Source organism: Eulemur rufifrons, chromosome 29 (genome assembly GCF_041146395.1).
Source record: "Eulemur rufifrons isolate Redbay chromosome 29, OSU_ERuf_1, whole genome shotgun sequence".
Taxonomy (NCBI): domain Eukaryota; kingdom Metazoa; phylum Chordata; class Mammalia; order Primates; family Lemuridae; genus Eulemur; species Eulemur rufifrons.
In genome coordinates, this window is record NC_091011.1 from 23,061,606 (window position 1) to 23,083,506 (window position 21,901).

General features: G+C 49.1%; 2 protein-coding genes across 2 annotated transcripts in view; both read right to left on the minus strand.

Annotated features, from left to right (window-relative positions):
- Positions 1 to 3,081, minus strand: part of MINDY4 (MINDY lysine 48 deubiquitinase 4) — a 110,349-nt gene extending 107,268 nt beyond the window's left edge. The window contains exon 1 of the mRNA XM_069462591.1: positions 2,951 to 3,081. Coding sequence (XP_069318692.1) covers positions 2,951 to 3,013 — 63 coding nt within the window. The 5' untranslated portion in view covers positions 3,014 to 3,081. The remainder of the gene's footprint in view (positions 1 to 2,950) is intronic.
- A 4,795-nt stretch (positions 3,082 to 7,876) lies between these two features.
- Positions 7,877 to 21,580, minus strand: INMT (indolethylamine N-methyltransferase). Its single transcript, XM_069461634.1, is given in 5 exon segments — positions 7,877 to 7,966; positions 12,142 to 12,275; positions 13,635 to 13,768; positions 13,770 to 13,820; positions 21,438 to 21,580. Coding segments are annotated over 5 exon segments (552 nt in total).
- Positions 21,581 to 21,901: the final 321 nt, after the last annotated feature.

The following is a 21,901-nucleotide window of genomic DNA, read 5'->3' on the forward strand; positions in this document are numbered from 1 at the left end:
TCCAGAGTCAGCCAGGCCTCAGCCCCATGCAGTGCACTCAAACTTCATTCACTCAACAAGCATTTGTCATGCACCTTCCTACGTGCCAGGCTCTGTTCTAGATGCAGGAGACACAGAAGGAATAAGAGCTGATATTTTGTTGGGAAAGCAGATCATAAATGAATCTGTAAGCACATAGTATGGCAGCTGCTAATATGCACTACTATGGAGACACAATGGAGAGAGCAACAACAAAGAGGAAGGGCACCATTTTGGATAGTCAGCTATTTGTTGAGCATCATCCATGTGCTTGTTCCTGTCTTCTGGCTTCCCCATCTGTGAAATAAAGGGACAGAACCACTAGTTCATTAGCCCAGCTGCTAGAGCCAGAGGAATGAAGAGATCAAAGTCCCAGTCACCATGAAGCTTACATTCTATAGGAGAAAAGACAACAAGTCTAACATGCTATCAGGAAAAAATATACATCGTAGGGTAAGAAGACAGAGAGAGCCAGAAGGGTGCAGGGAAGGGCTGCTACTTTATAAAAGGCGGTCAGAAAAGGCTTCATTGATTAGGTAACATTGGAGCAGAGACATGAGGGAAACCAAGGAATAGGCCCTGCAGACACTTGGGGGAAAACTATTCTAGGCAAGGAACAGCAAGTGCAAATGCCCTGTGGCAGCTGCAAGATGACAGTGTATCTAGAGCCACATGGCCAGGGGAAAATAGCATAAGAGGAGGTCAGAGAAGTCACAGAGTCTGATACGGAAAATGAAATGAGGGAGAGAGGCTACTAGAGGATTTGAAAAGAGGAACATCTTGGATTGCATATTTTTATAGGATCACCTGGAAACCATTTAGGAAACTATTGAATAATTCACAATTCACATGAAAATAGGGTTGGCTTGGACCAGGATGCTTGCAACAAAAGTGGTAAGAAGTGGCTACATTCTCTATGTGTTCTGATGGTAAAACCAACAGATTTGCTGATGGACCAGATGTGGGGTGCACTAGAAGGAAAAAAGCCAAGAATGAACCTGAAGTTTTTGGCCCAAGGAATTAGAATAGACATGCCACTTACTGAGGTAGGGAAAGTTGTAGGAGGAAGAGGAAATCAGAAATTGAGTTTTAGCCATTGTAATAAATACATATATTTGGTCTTTGTCTCCCTTTCACACCTAAGAGAATACTTATACTTATTTTTTGAGACTGTTATGAGGATCTGAGACAATGAACAGGCACCTAGAAGGTTCCTTGCACCATGGTGAGAACTCTCTTGCTTATGACTGCTAGGTACCTGCCTGTGCAAAGCTCTGTGGGGAGCACATGGCCTCTGCCCTGGAACAGATGATGAGGAGAAAAGCAGTAACCCTGGGCTACAGTCCCAGCTCCTCATGACTTTCTCAGTAACTGTGGGCAACTCCCCTTTCTACTCTCAGGGACTTAGTGTGCTCAGATAAAACATGGGAGGGAAAGGTGGCCAGGGAAACTAGGCCATCTCCAAGGTGCTGCCCAGTTTAGGGGTCAGCTCTGTGGCCTTGTCTAGTAGGTGAGACACACAGATGTATGAACTGTAACATAGGCTCCAATGAGTGAACCACAGACAAAAAGAGTTATCTCAGAAGATCTCTTGTAGAAAACAGACTTGGGGTGGGCCTGGATAAATCAGGGCAAAGGTAGAAGAAGCTAGAAATGAGATTGGGATAGTAAGCTGGGATCCAGCTATAGGGCAGCCTTGGATGTCAGTGAGGACTTCGGATTTCATTTGTACTCAAGACAGGGGGGGCATGAGGAAACCCTCATTCTCAGTGGCCCAAACTTAAAAGAAATGATAGTATGGGTCAGCCTCCCAAGGCGTGTCACTGATATCCAACATGCAGCCAGGACTTGGTGATGGAAGGTCAACTAGTCATAAAAATAGAGCAGACAGGACAAAGCCAGATGTATTAAAGTTTTGTTGAATAAAAATAAATTATAAAAAGCACACAAAGACACTTTCAAAACAGTAACAAGTTGAACACCTATGTGCACATTGTATCTATCTGCCAGATGCGATGCTTGGGAGCTGCCCGAATATTATTATGAACCCTCATTATAAATCTGCAAAGGGTATGTCTTACTTTTCCTGTTTTACAGATAAGGAAATCGAGGCAGTGGGTAACATACACAAGATCACACTGCAAACTCACAGCATAGTATTTGAACCCCCTCTATCTGACTTTAAAGTCCTTCCCTTCTCCTCCATTCAAAAAGTTGCGTCTGATTTCATCCCAGACAAGTGCCCATCGCCCCAAGCCGGTATGACAAGGCAAGGACACACAAAACCCACAGGGCACAGCCCTCAGTCACTATGTGCAGAATGAATAAATGTCTGCTCCCCCTGAACTATCATGCCCAGGACCTCCAGCCAGCTCCTCTCTCACCCGGTCCCCAGATGACAGCTAAGTACCTCTCCAACTTGTGAACACTTTGAAAAGTCTCCTGGGACAAGACAACAGAACTTACTAACAAAAATTAATGCAACTGGAACCCCCACTTGATTAAAATGACTGAAGGGACTGTCAAAAACTCTGGGCCTTGCGGGTTCCACCTGGGGACAGTTCTTTCCTAGCGGGACGTCTGTCTCGGGTTGCTGGGCTGAGGCCCGCCCGCCGTGCGCCCGCGCGGGGACAGCCCGGCTGGCCTGACCGCGCGCCCTCCCGCCCCGCGCCGCCGCCCGGGAGAGGCATCCTGGGGAGGGCGGGCCCCGCGCCGCGGCCCTGCTCTGAGGAAGTGCCGATGACGAGGACAGAAATGGCTCCTGGGAAACGTAGTCCCCTGTCCTGGGAAAGGGGCGCTCTTCTGGGGCATCTCTGTAACAGGCAGGGGAAGGACTCCCTCCCCGAAGGTGCCAAGATTCCAGGGGGACCCCCCGCAGGCGGACCCCCAAAATTACAGCGACTGCCGGGCTTCGGAAGGGGCGATCCGTTACCTTTCTGCTGAGGAACTCCCTGATCAGGGAGGCAGCCACCTCCTCCACGTACAGATTGTCCATGCCGCCAGCTCTGCCGCGAGGCCACGCTGAGACGCAGCCCCAGACCCTGCGGTCGGTTGGTCCAGTATGGCCGCGTTGCCGTGGCGACGGCGCTCTGCCGCGGGAGCTCCGCCCCTTCCCGGGAGCTGCGCGGCGGCAGGAGCGGGGCGGAGCCAGCTTCAGACTCCTCCCATCGGGAGGCGGCACCGAGGGGCCGGCGCATTCCAGGGGCCTGGCGGTGGGCTCTGGGCTCAGGCCCTGACTCTTTCCCGTAATGAGACTGCCATTTATTGAGCACCAAGAGCTTTACACACATTATCACACCTTTAATCCTTACAACTTCCTGGCAAGGCGGTTACTATTGGCCTTTAAAACAGGATATTGAGATTCAGAAAGGCTAAGATGTTGCTGAAGCCCACGCAGCCAGGAACTGGGAACGCTGGGGTTGTAGCCAGGCCCAGTCTTTGCCCGGCACCACTTTTCCCGACTCAGTCGCTTGGGTACTGCCTTCACACTACGCCACATCCGCACACATCACTTAGTTTTCGAAGGCTGCCATACAAAGTACCACACACTGGGTGGCTTAAACAGTAATTTTATTGTCTCACAGTTCTGGAGGCTACAAGTCCAAGATCAAGGTGTCAGCAGGGTTGTTTCTTCTTAGACCTTTCTCCCTGGCTTATGGATGGCCACCTTTCCCTGTGTCTTCACAAGGCCTTCCCTCCAGATATGTCTGTGTCCTAGTCTCCTCTTCTTATAAGGACACCAGTCACATTGGATTAGGGCCCACCCTAATGACCTCATTTTAACTTTATTACCTTTTTGAAGAACCTTTCTCCAATACAGTCACATTCTGAAGCACCAGGCATTAGGACTGCAACATAGGAATTTAGGGGAACACAATTCAGCCCAAACACCTATACTATTACTTATGTGCTATTTTTTTAAAACAGACATACATGTTTTAAAACTTACTTTAAAAGGAAAGTATTCCCAAGCAGTAACATCCACAAAATCTTGGGTTTGATGTGCTTATTAAATCTCTAATACACATTAAAACAAACACAAACCTGAAAGGTATGCATTCATCTAAAATCATCTTACAACCACCGGTAGCACAAGTATCATATTTGGGAACCTATTGTGCCACACCATGCAGTCTCCTTAGGACATCTGTGTAACGTGGCAGATTGCATCATAATCTCTAGGCATTTCCGTCTCTAATCCCCAGTGTTTCTTTGAGAAACCTCTTTGGGGCACTTAGTGCTGTGTGAGACAGTGAATATGTGTCGAGTGAGGAGGGCAGAGTCGCAGGAGACAGCATGCTCCCAGGTCCAGGGGCCCTTGTGTGCCAGCTGTGATGGATGTTATGTAATAATGAAAAAATACTCAAGACAGATTTATGCTTGGTAAGAGATTGTGTATCACAGATAGTAGGTGTTATGTAGTAAGTCAGAGGAAAGAAAGATTCCCCTCTGTGGAGGCAGTTCAGGTTGAAATGGAGCAAAGAGAAAAAATTCATCCATTCATCTATTCATTTATTCATTAATAAATATTTATTGAGCCCTTACCACTTGCCAGATGAACAGGCACTGCAGATTTAACACTGTAAAATATATGCCTTCTTAGAGAAAGAAGAGTGGGGAAAGATGGGGAGATGGGGGAAGATAGAAAACAAATAAGAAAAACATACTGAGCATAGCAAGTGAGTTTTTAAAAGTCAGATTTAAAGAGAAAAAAGCACAGGAGTATAGGATGAATTTTGTTGGGGAGCACAGATTACAGTTTTTTTAAAGATGATCAGGTAAGACCACTTAGATAGTATTAATAGTATTTCAGCAAAATGAAGGCAGAGAGGATGTGAGCTATGCAGAGACTTAGAGGAAGAGCACTCCAAGTTTCCAGGCAGAGGAAACAGCAAGTACAAAGGCCCTGAGAGGGCATCTGGCCTGAGGGCTTGCAAAATAGGCAGGCAAGCTGAGTGAATGTGGGTGTGTGTGCCAGTGTGCCCTGCCATGCGATGGTGTCCTAGCCGGGGCTGGTTCTCGCCTTGTGTCTTGAGCTATTGGGAGAAGCTCCAGCCACCTGTGACCCTGAATTAGAAAAATCGGGTAAATAACTATCTTATTTGTTTTTATGAATCTTATTAAATGTATGTACAGTTCACATTTTTTTCAGCATCTAATGTTAGAAGTGTTTTGGTCTTTAGAAGTTTTATGATGTTTCTGTGACCAGAAATAAACTGTAGTAATTTAATTATTGTTTATATCAATTAGCCTAATGGTGACATTGGTTTCATTACATAATACATCGTTTCACTTTTCCAAGAACCTGTTGACCATGCTAAGTGAGGACAGGCATGGAAGTAGGGAGACTAGCTAGGAGACAATTGCAACAATTAGTGGTCTCTGTAAAGTTTAGTCTAGACATATTGTATGTGTGTGGATTGTGTGTGTGAGTGTGATGCTTTCCTGAATCTGAAACTTTTTTATCACATTGGAACAGAAGAGTTAAGCAACAAAAGTGCTCGAATGCATTCTTTTTTCTAGACACATAGCTGGCTCCTGGGAATACAATAACCTGCAGATAACCTTAAGATGTCAAGTAAAGAGGCAATCTGGTCAGGAAAGGGCAAAGAATGTCCTGCCAGAAATCTAGGGAGAGACTAGATTACATCATATGCCCCATTCTTTTCCACAGGTCCTCTTCATGATTTCTACATCATGTTCCTGTGAACTGGAACATTCTCACAGAGCATTGTAAGGGGGCCCTGCTCTCCTGCCTGAATGGGAATGGTGGTTGCAGTCTTTATAAAAGGACTTCTTATTAAAAAAATCCTGGAGATGCAAATAACAAAGTCATCAAATAAAGGACCCAATCATTATATTAGGTCATTAAATATGAAATGTCCAATTTTGAATCAAAAATTATATTCAAACAAGAAGCAGTACAATTAATCAAAGTATGTGCCTAAACTATCCACACAGTTTTGCCATCTTAACGGTACCTTGCTTAGCCAGTGGTGAAGAAGCCTAGAGAGCTAGTGGTGATGAAATCACAAGAGGTGTTTTCCGCTGCTTGTTGAGAATTGACTGTTTTCCTTGCAAGAAGTGGTCCAAAGCCTAGAAGAAGTGATAGTCAGTTGGTGCAAGTTCTGGTGAATATGGTGGATGACAGAGAGTTTCCAAGTCCAGCCTCTGTAGTTTGAGCAGCGTTGTTTTTTGCAACATGTGGTCTTGCAAGAGGATTGACTTGCCTCTATCGACTAATCTCAGCTGCTTAATCACAAGCATCCTCATCATTTCATCCCATTGGTTGCAGTAGACATCTGCTGTAATCAACTGTCCAGGTTTCATAAAGCTGTAGTAGATAAGACCAGCGCCGGACCACCAAACAGACACCATTAGCTTTTTTTTTTTATGAATATTTGGTTTTGGACTGTATTTCGGCACTTCATCCTTATCCAACCATTGTGCCGAATGCTTGCAATTGTTGAAAATAATCCATTTTAATCATATGTAACAGTATGGTGTAAAAATGGTCTGCCTTTATGTCTTGACAGCAAAGAAAGGCAAGCTCCAAGATGATTTCTCTTCTGATGCTCATTTAATTCATGCAGTATCCATCTATCCAGCTTCTTTACCTTGCTGATTTGTCTCAAATGGTCCAGTATTGTTGGAATAGTAACATCAAACCTTGCTGCTAATTCACACGTAGGTTAAGATGGATTCACTTCCACTACAGCTTTCAGCTCATCATTATCCACCTTGGTTTCACCCACATGGCTCATTTTCAAGATTAAAATCACCAGAATGGAACTTCTCAAACCATCAACGTACTGTGAGTTCATTAGCCACATCCTTTCTAAACACTTCTTTGATATTTTGAGCTGTCTGCGCTGCATTAGTTCCACAATGGAGCTTGTATTCAAAAATAACACAAATTTTTGACTTATCCATGGTTTCACAAAAATTGCTCTAAAAAAAATTTGAAAGATAATCACAAGCTAAAACATGTATTTGAAAGAATGAGGACGTACCTTCACAATAAAAAAAAAAAAACAAAACAAGAAGTGTCAAGTGAAATGTCTGGTTTTAGGTTAATTCATGACATGGAGAAACGGTATTTGCAGAGTACTGGGCAAGCATGCTTTACAGTTCTTATTTATTTAGCAGACTTCATGGGTTTATCCCTGTCTTAGGAAACTTGGAAAAGCATTTCTTTTTAAATTATTGTAGATATTTATTATGTTATTAAGGATGGAATGTCCAATTTCCTTAAGTACTAAGTTTGATAGTTGATATCTCTGACATTTCACTTGACACTTCTTGTTTGTTTGTTTTTTTTGTTTGTTTGTTTGTTTTGCCTCAGCCTCCCGAGTAGCTGGGACTACAGACATGTGCCACCATGCCCAGCCAATTTTTTCTATATATATTTTTAGTTGTCCAGATCATTTCTTTCTATTTTTAGTAGAGATGGGGTCTCGCTCTTGCTCAGGCTGGTCTCAAACTCCTGAGCTCAAACGATCCACCTACCTTGGCCTCCCAGAGTGCTAGGATTACAGGCGTGAGCCACTGTGCCCGGCCATGCTTCTTCTACTAATATAATAGTGCCAGGTATTGATTCAGTAACTCAATAATAATAGAGTTAGCATCTCTGCGATTAGCTTATTCTTTTCTGATGGTCTCAAGATGGCTGCTATAGCTCCAGGCATCATGCCTAGGTTCAAGTCAAGGAAATGAAGGAAAAGGAGACTTCATCAGTGATCTATGTCCCTCTTATGAGGAAAGCAAAAGCCACGCCAAAAGCCTTCCAGGCAGTTTCACCCCCAGAAAGGGGGTGATGTCCAGCCCCCAGGGAGCCCTAGCCCCAACCCCTGTGCCCCTACCTGTTCCCTTCCAGCTCACAGGCGAATTTCACTCCTAGGGTCCAGTCATGGGCCCCCGGTTCTGTCATTCCCTTCCTCCCTTCTATCTGCGAGGTAGTCTGGGAAGGGAAATGTCGCTTTTCTAGTTTCCATAGTAGATATGGGCTGGGGAGAAGTAAGTTGGCAGGGTTATGGGTTAGCCACCAGCCAGCCTCTGCCACATTCTTTTCTGGGTTAAGCTTATCTGGCCCCAGGCTTTTTCCTTCACCCCAAACCTGGTTGGAACCTTTTGCCTCTTTCTTTCCATTCTCTGTGGCAGCGTCAGGACAGGCATGGGCTTGGCAGGAACAAGAAACCAAGAGACTACTCATCAATATCATGGCCTTTTTGGTGGATGTCCTCCCCCCGAATCTGAGGCAGCACCTTCCTTTCCAGATGACATACCCCAGCTGTGGCGTGACCTGGCCAGCCCCCCTGGATGTGAGAGGGCTACTCTGTACCCACCTTGATGTGCCTGAGGTCTCTCTCACGTGTGCCCTGGTGGGATCTTCTGGGAGCTGGGTGAGAACATGTCCTTAAAAGTCAATGACACAGTCTCCCGCACCCCTGATTCCAGTAGGCTCTGTCACCTGTGTGACAGCCGCCTCTCGGACACCAGCATGGGGAGACTGGGAAGGGTGCACCCAGCACAATGGCCGCACGTACCCCTTGCAAGCCCCCAAGGAGGAAGGGGCTGCCCTGCTCTCCCTGGGCCCGCCCGGTGCTGTGGACTTTCTCTGTCTCCTGTTGTACCTGCTCGCCAGCCTCACCCTGCGCCAGTTTCATCCCTCGCCAACTCTCGTTGGGGGCAGTTCCGGTTTCGGATCTTCCCTACCTCATCCCTGCCACCCTCTCACCACCACTGCTCCTTCTGTCTCTGTCCGCATGAGTTCTGCAGAGTCAGCCTTCCCCCTGCCGTTTTTGGGGAGCTCGTTTTACCAAGGCTGAACTCCTTCAGGTGCCCGCCCAGGGCGAGGGGCACAGATGACACACACACAGCCATGTGCTAATATTGACAGCCAGCATTCTCACAGCACCTGGTAAGCGCCAGCCACTTTTAAATATCTATTTTTAAAATTGCGGTAAAATACACATAACATAAAATTTACCATCTTATTAACTATTTTAAGCATACAGTTCAGTGGCAATAACCTGTGCCTTCCCAGTTCAACTCTGGCTTAGGGGTGTTTGTTTCATGGACCATGTCAGGCCCCTGGCAAGCAAAGTACTGGGCCCCTGGGGCCAGAGCTGAAGAAAGCAGCCCTAGAGCCCTTGTCATTTTCTTTTACTTCCATTCATGACTACACTAGTTAGAATTAGGTTCAGTTGAGAGTGACAAAAAAGAAATAAAATAAAAATTCAAATAAGAGTAATTTAGGCCGGGCGCGGTGGCTCACGCCTGTAATCCTAGCACTCTGGGAGGCCGAGGCGGGTGGATTGCTCAAGGTCAGGAGTTCGAGACCAGCCTGAGCAAGACCCCGTCTCTACTAAAAATAGAAAGACATTATATGGACACCTAAAAATCTATATAGAAAAAATTAGCCGGGCATAGTGGCGCATGCCTGTAGTCCCAGCTACTCGGGAGGCTGAGGCAGTAGGATCGCTAAAGCCCAGGAGTTTGAGGTTGCTGTGAGCTAAGCTGACGCCACGGCACTCACTCTAGCCTGGGCAACAAAGTGAGACTCTGTCTCAACAAAAAAAAAAAAAAAAAAAAAGAGTAATTTAATAAGGAAGTGCTCAAAAAATGATGAGGACCTGTCAAAAGAACACACTACCCAACTTATAAGGAATCCTACTAGCCAAATCTGAGCATCAAAGTAAGTAATGACAGTAATAGATTATAAATAGGTTATTTATAGAATAAACTAAGAATCCATGAGTCCATGTTTATAGACATAAGTAAAGGAGAAAGGAAAGCCCCTTCTTAAATTTGAATGTCAACTAATAAATGTAGAAAGAATGATGGAATTAGCAAATCATCGTTTGGCAACTAGAATAATAATAATCATTCATTCAGGCAAGACTCATCAATGCTTGCTAAAGCTGGTGGATGCAGGATATTTATACAGTCTCAAAGTATCTCTTCATGAGATACTTTTGAATTACCGAGGGGGGATGGCCCCTTTACATTTGGCTGACACATTAACCAAGTGATCAGAATTACCATCCCAGCAATGGAGTGATCAACGTCATGTACCTCCTCATGCACTGAAAGAGACACACACAATTCTGTGGTATTCCTGCCAAAGTAATTACAATAATAATAATTAAAATAATAATAAGGGCAACAGCAACATCAGTGGCTTAAACAAGATGGACGTTTATTTGTCTCTCACATAAAAGTCCAGGTCCCCTGTGGTGCTCCACGTTGTCAGGCTCCCAGTTTCCTTCTGTCCTGCTTCTCCACCATGTGTGGCCTTGACCTCCAAGCCCAGGATGGCAGCATTCACGTTCCAGGTCACAGGATGGAAAAAAGGATGAAGGAGAAAAAGCAGAGTGTGTGTGCACCCATCTGCTCACATCCCTTTAGCCGAGTCACTCACCTGGCCGCACCTAGCTGCAAAGGAGGCTGGGAAATGTAGTCTTTGTTTAGGGCTGCCATGTGCCCAGCTAAAAAATCTGTTACTCTGAAGGAGTTAATGGGTATAATGGGCAAAAGAAGACAACTAACATCTTCTGGAACACTGGCATTCTTTTGTTTCAAGATAACCTGTTTCTACATGTCTGGTTCTATTTATTAGGATGTAAAATCCTGACACCCCACACACTTACTGTACACCCAAGGCGCCCACGTGTGCAGGGGCTCAGAGCCCATATCCTGCAGCCCTTGATCCCCACACAGGCCTGGGCGTGTCTGACGTCTGTGCCTGTGCACAGCTGTAAGTCTTCACAGCATTTCCCATAAGGAGGGCAGTTGCCCGTGGAAACATCACCATGTCTATGCTTCCTAAACTGAGATGACTAGAATGGCCAACTTTTCTTCCTTTCCTTTCTAGATAAGCAAGTTAAAATGCCTCTGGTGAACAGCCGTGTTTCCCCCCCCTCGGGCTTTTTCAGAGCTCTAGGGAAAAGAATAAACTTGGGGCTTTTTAGATTAGCAGGGAGTAGCCAAATATGCAACACTTCTCAGTGAGGAGGCTGGGCTTTTTAGATTAGCAGAGAGTAGCCAAATATGCAACACTTCTCAGTGAGGAGGCTGAGGGACAGCACTTGCCAAGAACACACTGGGAGGAGATAGGCTGCCCTTAGTGGGGAGTGCAAAAGAGCTATCAAGGTTTCATTCAGCCTCCTCTTCGTGCCCTCCCCACCCCCAGCTCCTCCTCCATAAGGAGGTGGGAGTTACAGTCATGAGCTGGGAAGAGACTGGGAAGTTCCCGTCCTTTTGAGTCTATAAAGTCTTTCCGATTTTATCTCTCCAAGGCTGGCTTAGCCTAGCTACTCGATTCCTATATTGTGGTGGAGGTGGAAGGGACTGGGGGGTGCCACGCAGACAATAAAATTTCCTGAGATTTTAGCCAACAGTCTGCATCGTCTGTTTCCTTATTCCTGTCACTTCAGGACCTTGGGGGCCTTGACTGTGAAGTGGAGATGGGTCCCTGAGTATTTAGTCACAACACACAAGGCTTCTCCTCTGCCAGAAATGGCTGGCCCTCCTTCTCTCCCTCAGCCATCAGTGAACTATTCACTCTTAAGACCCAGCTCCAGTGAGAACTTCCTGGACTCCCCCCAGTCCCCTGGCACCCTGCAAGATGACAGTGCGGGGTGGAGATCCATCTCTTGGGCTCTGCAGCTACACTGCTTGGGTCCGTAAGACTGGTTCCACTACTTAATAGCTGTGTGTCTTTGAGAACGTCTGTGCCTCAATTTTCTCACCTGTAAAATGGAGATTCAAAATAATACCATCCACGTGGGGCTGCTGTGCGAATTAAATGAGTTTTACATGTTTTAAATGTGGGCTGGCCTCATTATTCCCAACAGCCCAAAGGTGGAACCAACACAAGCATCTATTAATCTTAACAGATGAATGGATAAACAAAATGTGGCATATCTTTAAATATTATTGCACCTTAAAAAGGAAGAAAATTCTGACATATGGTACACCATGGATAACCTTGGAGACATTAAGCTATGTGAAATAAGCCAGTCCCAAAAGGACAAATTCTGTAGGATTCCATTTATATAAGGTACTTAGAGTAGTCAAATTCGTAAAGACAAAAAGTAGAATGGTTCCTTCCTCAGCCACTTTCTGCAGCTCCTCACGGTTGCGTTCAGTGAAGTCGGAGAGAGTGACATCTCTGAAGGACTCGCAGGCGGCAAGGGCTTGGTATGTGGTAGGACCTGAGCGGACACCAATCAGCATGTCCCCTTGGAGGCCTCCTGCAGGAGGGAAAGAGATCGCTGAGGCTGGGGAGGGGCAGGCAGCTAAAAAAAAAAAATGAGACCCCAGACAGACAGAGAGGCAAGGAGGACACACACCCTGGTCTTCCCAAGAGGAACGCAGCACCAGGCATGCCTGTTATCACAGACTGGTGCCTTCCTGTAGGCCAAGCCCTTTGCTAAATATTTTATATACATTCATTTCCATTTACACCTCAGAACCACCCTGTGTAGTGACTACTATTATTATTTGCATTTTACAGGTTAGAAACCTGAGTCTGAGAAAGGTTAAACAACTAGACCAATGTCTTTCAGCCGAGAGCATATGCACCATTCCCCCAGGACAGAGAACAGGAGCCCCAGGCCCTGCTCTGGAGACCATCGTGCTGGAGCGCTCAGAGAAGACCTGCCTCGGGCAGTGGCCCTTTAAGTTCCAGGCTGACTCTGAGCTGGGCGCCTCCCTGGATGTCTAGGCCTGCCCGGATGAATCCCTGCCCTGGGAGGCAGGGAGAGAAGCAGGGGCCTGAGAAGGAAATGTCCAGGGTCACTTGGAAGCTGGAGCGAAGCATGACGTCCGCCATTCTGTCTGGAGCCATCTCTCAGCCTGCGGGGCTCGTACCCAGCCAGGCTACTTTCTGGTTTCTGCCTGCCCCACCTGCTGGCTCCACCAGCCTCAGCAGGCTCCTAGCCCTCTCTTAGCCCAGGCCACCAGGACGCTCACCCTCACTGTTCCCTTGTCAAGTGCCCAAAGTGAGGACATGGTTGCTGGAGCCAGGAAACACAACCAAATCACAGAGTCACCGTGGGGTGATCATCAGGAGGCAGGCAGCGGCCATGATCCATTGCACAGGTGGCTCAGTTGAGGCCCTCGGGGACTGAGACCCCACCCAGCACTCCTGATCCCAGTGCAGGGCTTTTCCAGGCCCTTGTCACGGCCACATCTGGGCTACACACTCCAGCGGTGGGGAGATCCTGACTGGCCACAGTCCCACTGTTTACCCTTGGCCTTCTCAGGGCCCCAGAGGCCTGGCCGGCAAGGGCAGAGCTGGACTTGAGGACCTGGAGAGCCTTCCCTGCCCCACCCCAATGACCTCAGGGCTGACGGGGAGCAGTGTGGAAACTGCACAGGGCTGTGCCGTCGCCTGCGTGTCCTGATCCCTGGGCCGGCACGCAGGTCTGGAGCGACTGGGAGACAGGCCCAACCTCCAGCATAACAGCACCCAAAGAGAGGGTCAGGCCCCACCCTGCTCGCCCCTGTCAACCCTGAGAGGAGACCAGGCTGCACCGGGGACACCTTCTCCTCATCACCATGCAGGGTTCTTTGAGAGAGGCTCAGGGAAAGGGCCACCCTCTGCCCACTGGAGCTGAAGGTCTTGTGGAGATGTTCCAGGTTCAGCTTGAGCACCTGGATCTTGGGTGAGGGGCCACCATCGAAGTCATAGTAGGTGGCCAAGTAATCCCGGGGCAGGAGGTGCTCCTGGTACTCATCGCCCGGTGAAGCCACCCTCCGTGGTGGCCCTGAGTGCCTCCTCCTGCCTGTCCAGTCTTGTGAGGACCCCAGAAGCTCCAGGCACCACCCCTACAATTGGGCTTCATCCCATTGCTCGTCCCACACAGGCCCCTCCTGCTGCACTGACTCACCTTAACTGCAACTCCTCCAAACCCAAAGCCAGGACAGCTCAGGCTGCAGCCGCCCTGGCCCTGCTTCCTCTAGGGACCAACCCACATCCATCAGGGGCAGTTGATGGCACCCAGCCCTGGGCGCAGCTCTCAGCTCTCCCAGCCACGTGCTGCTGTGTGACCCTGGGCAGGTGTCAATTTCCCCATCTGTGTGGGAAATCAGTCCACTGGCTGTGAGGACCAAAGTCACTCCCCCTGGGTCACAGGAGTTGTGGCCTGAGTACATGGTGAGGTCCCCATTTGGTCCCCAGGGGCTCTCTCCAGGCCAAGCAGTGGGCTCAGCTCCGTATACCCCCCAGCCTTGCTGCAGAACAGGGTTCAGACCCCAGGAGGCAGAGCAGAACGGCTGACCCTGCATTGCTGTGCAAGCCACTGTGAGGAGGTCGGAAATTATCCATCACTCTCCGTAAGTGAGAACCAGGGAGCCCAGTCATAAAGCACAGCCCGTCAGAGCAGTCCTGGAGTCCTGGCTCCTCGGCTGCTGACTCACCATGTGGCCCCAGATAAGTGGCCCTCCAGGCTTCAGTGTTCTTACCTTTAAAATGGGAGTGCATTGTAAAACCTCCCAGAGACAGAGAAAAGCTCAGCCTCCTTTCAGCACTAGGAACAGGCTCTCACTTGGCCACGAACCAGATGGAAATGAATCTGCTGCATTGGATGTTCACACCCCGACCCAGAATGTCTTGTTCCAGCTTTAAGTAAACAAACATAAGCAAACATTTCTGACTCCATAGGGTCCAGCAGATGGAGGCCTCCACAGAGGCAGGCACACCCAGAGGTCATTCAGGGCCTGGCTTCCACGGGTGGGCTCCTGGGCATCCTCCAGGCAGGCCCTAGACCCTGGCGCTGGCCCACAGAAGGTACTCAGGGCAGGAAACTGCAGGGCTCATGGTATGTAATTTGAAAAGTGTTTAATAAAAGGATGGTGCCAACTAACCAAGGTGTGGGCAGGGTTGAAGGCAGCCACAAGGGACCTCTATTAGTCAGGGATCTCCAGAAAAACAAAACCAATGGGTTGTGGACGTGGAGAGAAAGAGATTTATTTCAGGGAATTGACCCACGTGATTGTGGAGGCTGGCAAGTCCAAAATCTGCAGGGTGGGTCTGCAGGCTGGAGAACAAGGAAAGGCCAGTGTTGCGGTTTGAACCTGAAGGTTCATCTGCTGCCAGAATTCCCTCTTGCTCAGGGGGGATCAGTCTTTTGTTCTACTCAGACCTTCCAGTGATTGGATGAGGCCCACCCACGTTAAGGAGAGTGATCTGCCCTACTCCAAGTCCACTGCGTTAAATGTTAACCTCATCCAAAAACACCCTCACAGAAACATCCAGAGTAATGTTTGACCAAGCATTTTGGCACCATGGCCCAGCCAAGATGACACATAAAATGCACCAACAAAATACCTTGGGACTGGCAGTGGAAAGGGCCCGTTATTCCCTGAGATCAGAGACAGAGCTGTGTAGAGAGGGCCTCCTGCAGCAGCCATCAGCAAAAGGGCTAAAGAATAAATACCCATTAAATACTCTGACCTCCCTGTCCCACCTCCTGCCAATATCCTGCCAAATCCAGCTGAAACCCAGAGGGCAAGGGGCCTCCTGGGCTCACAGCAGCCTGGAGAAGGATGGAGAGTGGATGTGGAGAGGCACATGGAAGAGGCCCAGCATTTGCATTTACAGAATTGAACTGTGGACATGTGTGTACTATCCTGGGGGTACTCAGAGCCCCTGAAGTGGGATGTGGGCATCTAGGGGTCTGCACAGGATTGGGAGAGACCATCCGTCCCAGAACTATACACCCTGCTGCAATCGGATGCCCTTGAATGGACAGCGGATGCCCCCCTCACTCAAGGCCTCCATTGCTTCCTGCTACCCAGAGGAATGAATACAGACTCCTGCTGGGCCTTCCAGAGCCTCCACCCTCTGGCTTCAACCTGCTTCTCCACCACTTTCACCTTCTCTGTCCCAACACAATTCCTGATTCCAGCCTGGCCAGGTATCCTAACAGCACTAGGGTGACCTGCTCAAAGTCAAGTCTCTTAGGGATCTATTCTAAGAAGGGGTTTCTCAACCGTGGTACCATTGACTCTCCAGGCTTGCTAATTCTTTGTGAGAGTTGGGGTGCTGAACTGAACCTTGTGGGAGTTTTAGCAGCATCCCTGGCCTCTACCCACTAGATGCCAGTACACCCCCAAGTTATGACAACCAAAATGTCCCCAGATATTGCTGAGTGTTCCCTGAAAGACAAAATCATGCAAGGCTGAGAACCGGTGTCCTAAGGTTTGCCTCCATCAATCTGACAGCACTTTTTTCATGATGAGGCAGTTTTAGTCCCTTTTGAGAATGTGTGCATCATTTTAGGCATTTTTCTATATGGTGACTTTTTAATAGCTCAAGGAAATTTCCATTCAAGAGGACTTCCTGCTTAATTTTAATCAGATGAACAAATTTCAAGCTACTTGTGAAGAAAATAAGCCCTTTGAAAAGTCAGACAGATAAGAAAAGGACAAATCTCCTTTTCGAGATTAGGAAAACTACCATCTCACCATTCCACGCCTCCTGATGCCTCTGTTAATCTCTCCTCCTGCCTGACTCTGGGGAGAGAAGAAGGAGTCCAGAACAGGGAATGTGGGAGTGCAAATAAGACTCTGTTTTCTCTGGTGAGTTGCAAGCAGCTGTTCCGAGCCTCACCTTGCACCAAACACCAAAATAAAGGCTGAATATCTTTTTGAAAATCAATCAAGAAGCTATTATAATTGAATAGTTATTAAATCTCTGGGTGGAAGAGGATTTTCTAAACTTAGAAGAAAGCCCAAAGAAAAACAAATTAACACGTTTATTTTATTTTATTATTAAATATCACATCTTGTTAGAGAAAATTAAACATTTGTCCTAAAAAAAAAAAAAAAAAAGAGAAGGCAAAGAAAATTGTTTTCCTTTTGGAAAAATAATTTGGCAATCATTTGCCTAAATTATTTATACTAAATGATTTATACTAAAAGTGTTTAAACCTTGACCCAGTAATCCCACAAACCCAGAGTCCAAAATAAAATACAGAAAAAGCTAATGCACAAGGGTATTGATTACAACATTATTTACAACAATGGAAAACTGCAAGGCTTTTATTTGCTAAACACTGGGGAAGCCATTAAATGAACCTTACTTGAACAGACATCAAAAACTGACATTCCTGAGACTTTTTGTTTTTAACTGAATTTTTTTTTCTTTTGAGACAGAGTCTTGCTCTGTTACCCAGGCTGCAGTGCAGTGGCATATTCATAGCTCACTGTACCCTCAAACTCCTGGGCTCAAGCAATCCTCCTGCCTCAGCCTCCCGAGTAGCTGGGACTACAGGCACATGCCCCCACATGGGGCCTCCTGAGGCTTTATAGTAACAAGGAGAGATGATGTTGGCCCAGAACTGAGAGAGCAAAGCAGCATAGAGGGGCACACACGGCGAGATTACAGCCCTGCAATCTCTTCAGACGCAAGTGTCCAGAGGTAAATTGTGCGCTAAGAAACTCTGGGACAAAAATAATACACTCAATGTCACCAATCCTTTTAACCCACCTAGAATTTATGTTAACTGGATTTCAATAAGAAATTCATTTTTAATAAATTGGATAGAAATTTAACTTTATTTTCTTCCAACTGGATAAGCAATTGTGCCATCACCATTTATTACATAACTGACCCATTTCTCATTGAATTGAAATGCCACAGAGTACAAGCTCTGTTAATTTCAGAAAAGGGGGACATTTACACTTGACACCAATAAAATGATAAAAATTATTAATATAATGAAAGATGGATTTAAGTTTATATTCTGTTGAAACATTTTCCCATGAACTTGAAAACCTGAAAAATCAATGCTAGCCGTCTATGAATCTGGGAGGTAAGACTAAGGGACCTTACTGCTCAACGTGTAGTGGCCTCAGTAGTGTCTGGGAGCTTTTTAGAAACACAGAACTTCAAAACCAGCATCTGCATCAACCAGGTCCGCAGGTGATTCTTGAGCACACTGTTGTTTGCACAGCTCTGCTAAGGGACAAAGACAGGCTGGGTGGGAGGACAGCATAGTCTGATGGACAGAAGATGAGGTTTGGAGCTGGTCTTTACTTTGGCTTTGGGCACAGGGCCTTGGAATCTGGACACCATTACTTGCTGGGTGGGGCACGTCACCTTCAGCTTCCTTGTCTCTAAGGGGACATATCAGCATGTACTTTGTAGATTGTTGTGAAGATGACAGGTGACACCAGGCACGTAGTAGGCACTCCACAAATGTCAGGGACCCTCTGAGGTATCTTCTTTGACTTGCTCTTTCAATCTCTGTGGAAGGGCAGCTCATCACCAGCCGGGGCCCCAGATTTGCCCATTTGCCAATCACACTAGAGTTTGAATTTTGGAGAGTCAAGGTCCCAGCCCGCAAGGCCCTCTGCCACCCAGCTGCTGCCTCACAGCCTGAACCTACTGTCAGGGCTCGCGGCACCGGTCCAGGAGCCTCCTCCATGCATGGACTTGCCCCACAGGACTCCGCTCCTTCCCTTCCAGCCCAGCACGCCCCTCTGAACAGCTACCAACAAGGTGTGCAGGAAAGAGCAGTGATGGGGAGAAGGGTTGAGCCAGCACCCCTGGCCCTGGGAAAGGGAAGACTCCATTTGTCATCCTTCTGCGAAATCTGAGTTTTGGGGGGTCTCCGACCTTATGTCAGAGGGCAGTGCCAGGCGAGCCCTCCTTCCCCAGGCATCAGAAAACTGTTTGATCCCTGCAGCCAGATCCTGCTGCCCAGATCGGGCGATGTGAGGCGGCAATGGCTCCTTGCGGCCACCAGAGGGCAGTGCAGGACAGGAAGTCCCGGCAGAGATGCAGCGAAGCAGATGCTGGTGTCAGGAGGCCTCCTTAGGAGACAGAAGTCCACCTTTTCACCTACTGAGGTTCTGCCACGTGTCACCAGACAGAAACCATGAGCTGGCTTATCCCTAGGCGCCTGGAAACCCGTGGACAGACAGGGCCTCCCTGGAGCCTCTCCTGTCCCCCTACCCAATGTCCAGCTGCCTCCACCCACCTGGCCCATGGCCCCTCAAACTGAGCAGGTCCAAAGGCAAAACCCCCCTCTCCCCTCCCCCAGACCCACTCCTCCCGGCCATATCCCAGTGAGGACACTTCCGTCCAGGCCCTCATTCAAGCCAGACACATGGGAGCCACTCCGGACTCTTCCTCTCTCACCTTGGTCCTCCCCCTGCTCAGCCAGGCCTGGACCCTTCCCCCTAAACAGCTCTCAAACCTCATCGCCCTGTCACGGCCACGACTCTGGCTCTATCATCTCACCTCAGTGCCCAGCGCTCCCCTGACTGACTCCCAGCCTCACATCTGGTGACTGTTTCCATCTTCTCCACCGGCCGGTGGGCTCCCTGGGGCACACACAGTGGGTCTCGACTGTGTAGAGCCTGCCACACAGTAGGTGTTCAAGAAACGCTTTCTGCACGGAGGAATGAGTCAGGAGACACGGTGTCCAGTCCTGGTGCTGTTACACTCGTGGTGACCCTGGGGACCCTGCCTCCTCCCTGGCCTCACACGCCTCATCTGACAACGGTCCCCGATGGTCCCTTAGCAGTTCTGAGATCCCCGTGAGGGAGCGGATGCTCTCCTGAGTACTCTGCTCCAAGGGGCCAGGTGGGACGGCTGCGTTGGCTGAGGGTCCCAGGCTGCCCCGTGGCTCTCCCAGGGGGAAGACAGGGAAGTTGAGATCAGATGGTTTTTTCTTCCCCTCTCTCCTCACCCCCAGCTCATGCCCTTTGCTGAGCCTGGAACTCCTGGCTCTGAGCAGGGGCCAGCGCCTCCCCCAGCTCCAGGCTCTTACCACCCGAAGTGCGAGCATCTCCAGGGAGCCTGTTAGACATGCAGAACCTCGGGGCCCAGCCCAGGCCTGCTCAATCCGATCTGCCTTTTAACAAGGTCCCCAGGAGAGTCTTGCAGGCGTCAGAGTTTGAGAAGCACTGATCTAGAAATGAGATGAAGACGGAAGCAAAAAGGAGAGGAGGAAGCAGCAGGCCGGGCTCCCCTCTAGCAGCCTCCTTTCCTGGCCCCTCCTCACATTCCACATCTCAGCTCAGAGGTGCCTGTCGCTGCCCTCGGGACACGGAGCAGGTCCCTCCTCCTCCTCACTCACCCCATTCGCTATCGCTATCGTATCACCTGCTATTTCCTTACTTTCACACGTTTTTCTGTTTTCTGTCTCTACCCCGTTTTTCTGTTTTCTGTCTCTACCCCGCTTCCCTCTCTGAAATAGAAATTCCAGCTGAGCTGGAAACTCATCTCCAGTTCGAGGCTGTATTCCTAGTGCCCGGCACATGGTAGGTGCTCAATAAATGTTTGTTGAATCAATAAATTGAATACGTGAGACCTGTCATTATAAACATCCTGCTGCTGCAACCTTTGCTCTTTGCACTAAGAAGTTTGTGAAGCCGTCTCATCCAGCGGCTCTGTTTCATTCTTTACTTCGCCTGCCTCACTCTCCCTGCTCCCTCCTTTCTGCTTCCCCACCTCCCGGGACCACCTCCCAAGCCACCCCTTCTCCCCAAGCCCTTATCCCAGGTTCTGCTTTCAGGGGAGCTCCAATGGAGGGGCTGGGAGTCTGCAGTGCCCCTGAGGCCAGCAGGAGTGGGCATGAAGACCTTGGCAGGCAGGGGAGTCGAGGCAGCAGAGGAAGCCAGGAGGGACAGGAGCAGGCTCACTGGTCCCACTGGCGGTGTCTGTCACAGATGCTGCACACACGAGCGCCTCCCTCAGTGAGCCGGCGTCCAGTTAGCAGGGCACAGGGGGCAGTTAAGAGAGTCGAGGTCAAAGGCATCACTGCCTGGGTTTCAGCCCCGCCCCTGATGTTCAGATCTGATCCTGGGCAAGTTCCTTAACCTCTCTTTGCCTCCGTTCAGTCCTGTGCACAATCAGGGTAACAGCGAAGACTAAGGGAGTTAACACGTGCCACGGATGCAGCACTGGGCCTGGCTGGAGGTAAGAGGTGAGCGCCATGAAATGTTAGCTGTTGTTACGACACTAAATTCAGCACAGCTGCAGTGAGCTCACAGGCGGAGCACACGCTGGCTCCATCAGAGGTGGGCTGCAGGGCGGGCTAGGGGAACCCCAAGGAGGTCAGTAGGGGCTGAGGAGCCCCAAGGATAGGAGGTCAGAGGGGCTGAGGAGCCCCAGGAGGTCAGAGGGGGCTGAGGAGCCCCTCTGGAGGCAAGGGGAGAGCACAGAGCCTGACCCTGAGGCAGGAAGACAAGGAGAGCTGCACAGGTTTCCAGAACAGCAAGGCCACAAGGAAGGGGGGAAAGTGGTGTGGAGACCAGCTGGGCACACACTTCCTGGGGGGTGGCAGGAGAGCCGGCTGAGGCCTGAGCGGGGACTGGACGGGCTGGCGGCTGGGCTGTCCTGTGGCGGTCAGCACTGCGCGGGCGGCGTGGGCTCCTGCTTCAGGGGCTGCCCTCACGCCAGAGCCTCGTGGTGGCCTCGCTGCCGACGCCGCAGCACGTGGGAGCTGGAGCCCAGTACTTGCCCCCAGCCCTGCTGCCGAAACCCGACGAAGAAGAATGACACTTGGGGATGATTGAACTTGGCGTCCAGACTGAGCATGTCAAATACTCGTGGAATATTTGACCAATCTTAGTCTCTAACTTACAGGTTCACTGCAGCTGAGCATTCTGGAAACTTCCAGAAGACAGAGATGTTCAAGGCTGACCTGATTCTCACAGATTAGGCCTGGGTGGTAGGAAGCTGACCTGGAAAAGACTGGAAAGTGGTCTGGTTTTCAGGTTCTTCTGAGGAAAGCAGGAACCTGGGCGAGGATGGGCTCTGGGCCGCCCCCCGGGCCCCTGCATGCTGGGTGGGTGAGGTGCGGAAGCGAACCCTCCCTCTGGTGGTGTGTTCCCAGCTCCAGCTCAGGGGAACAGCACG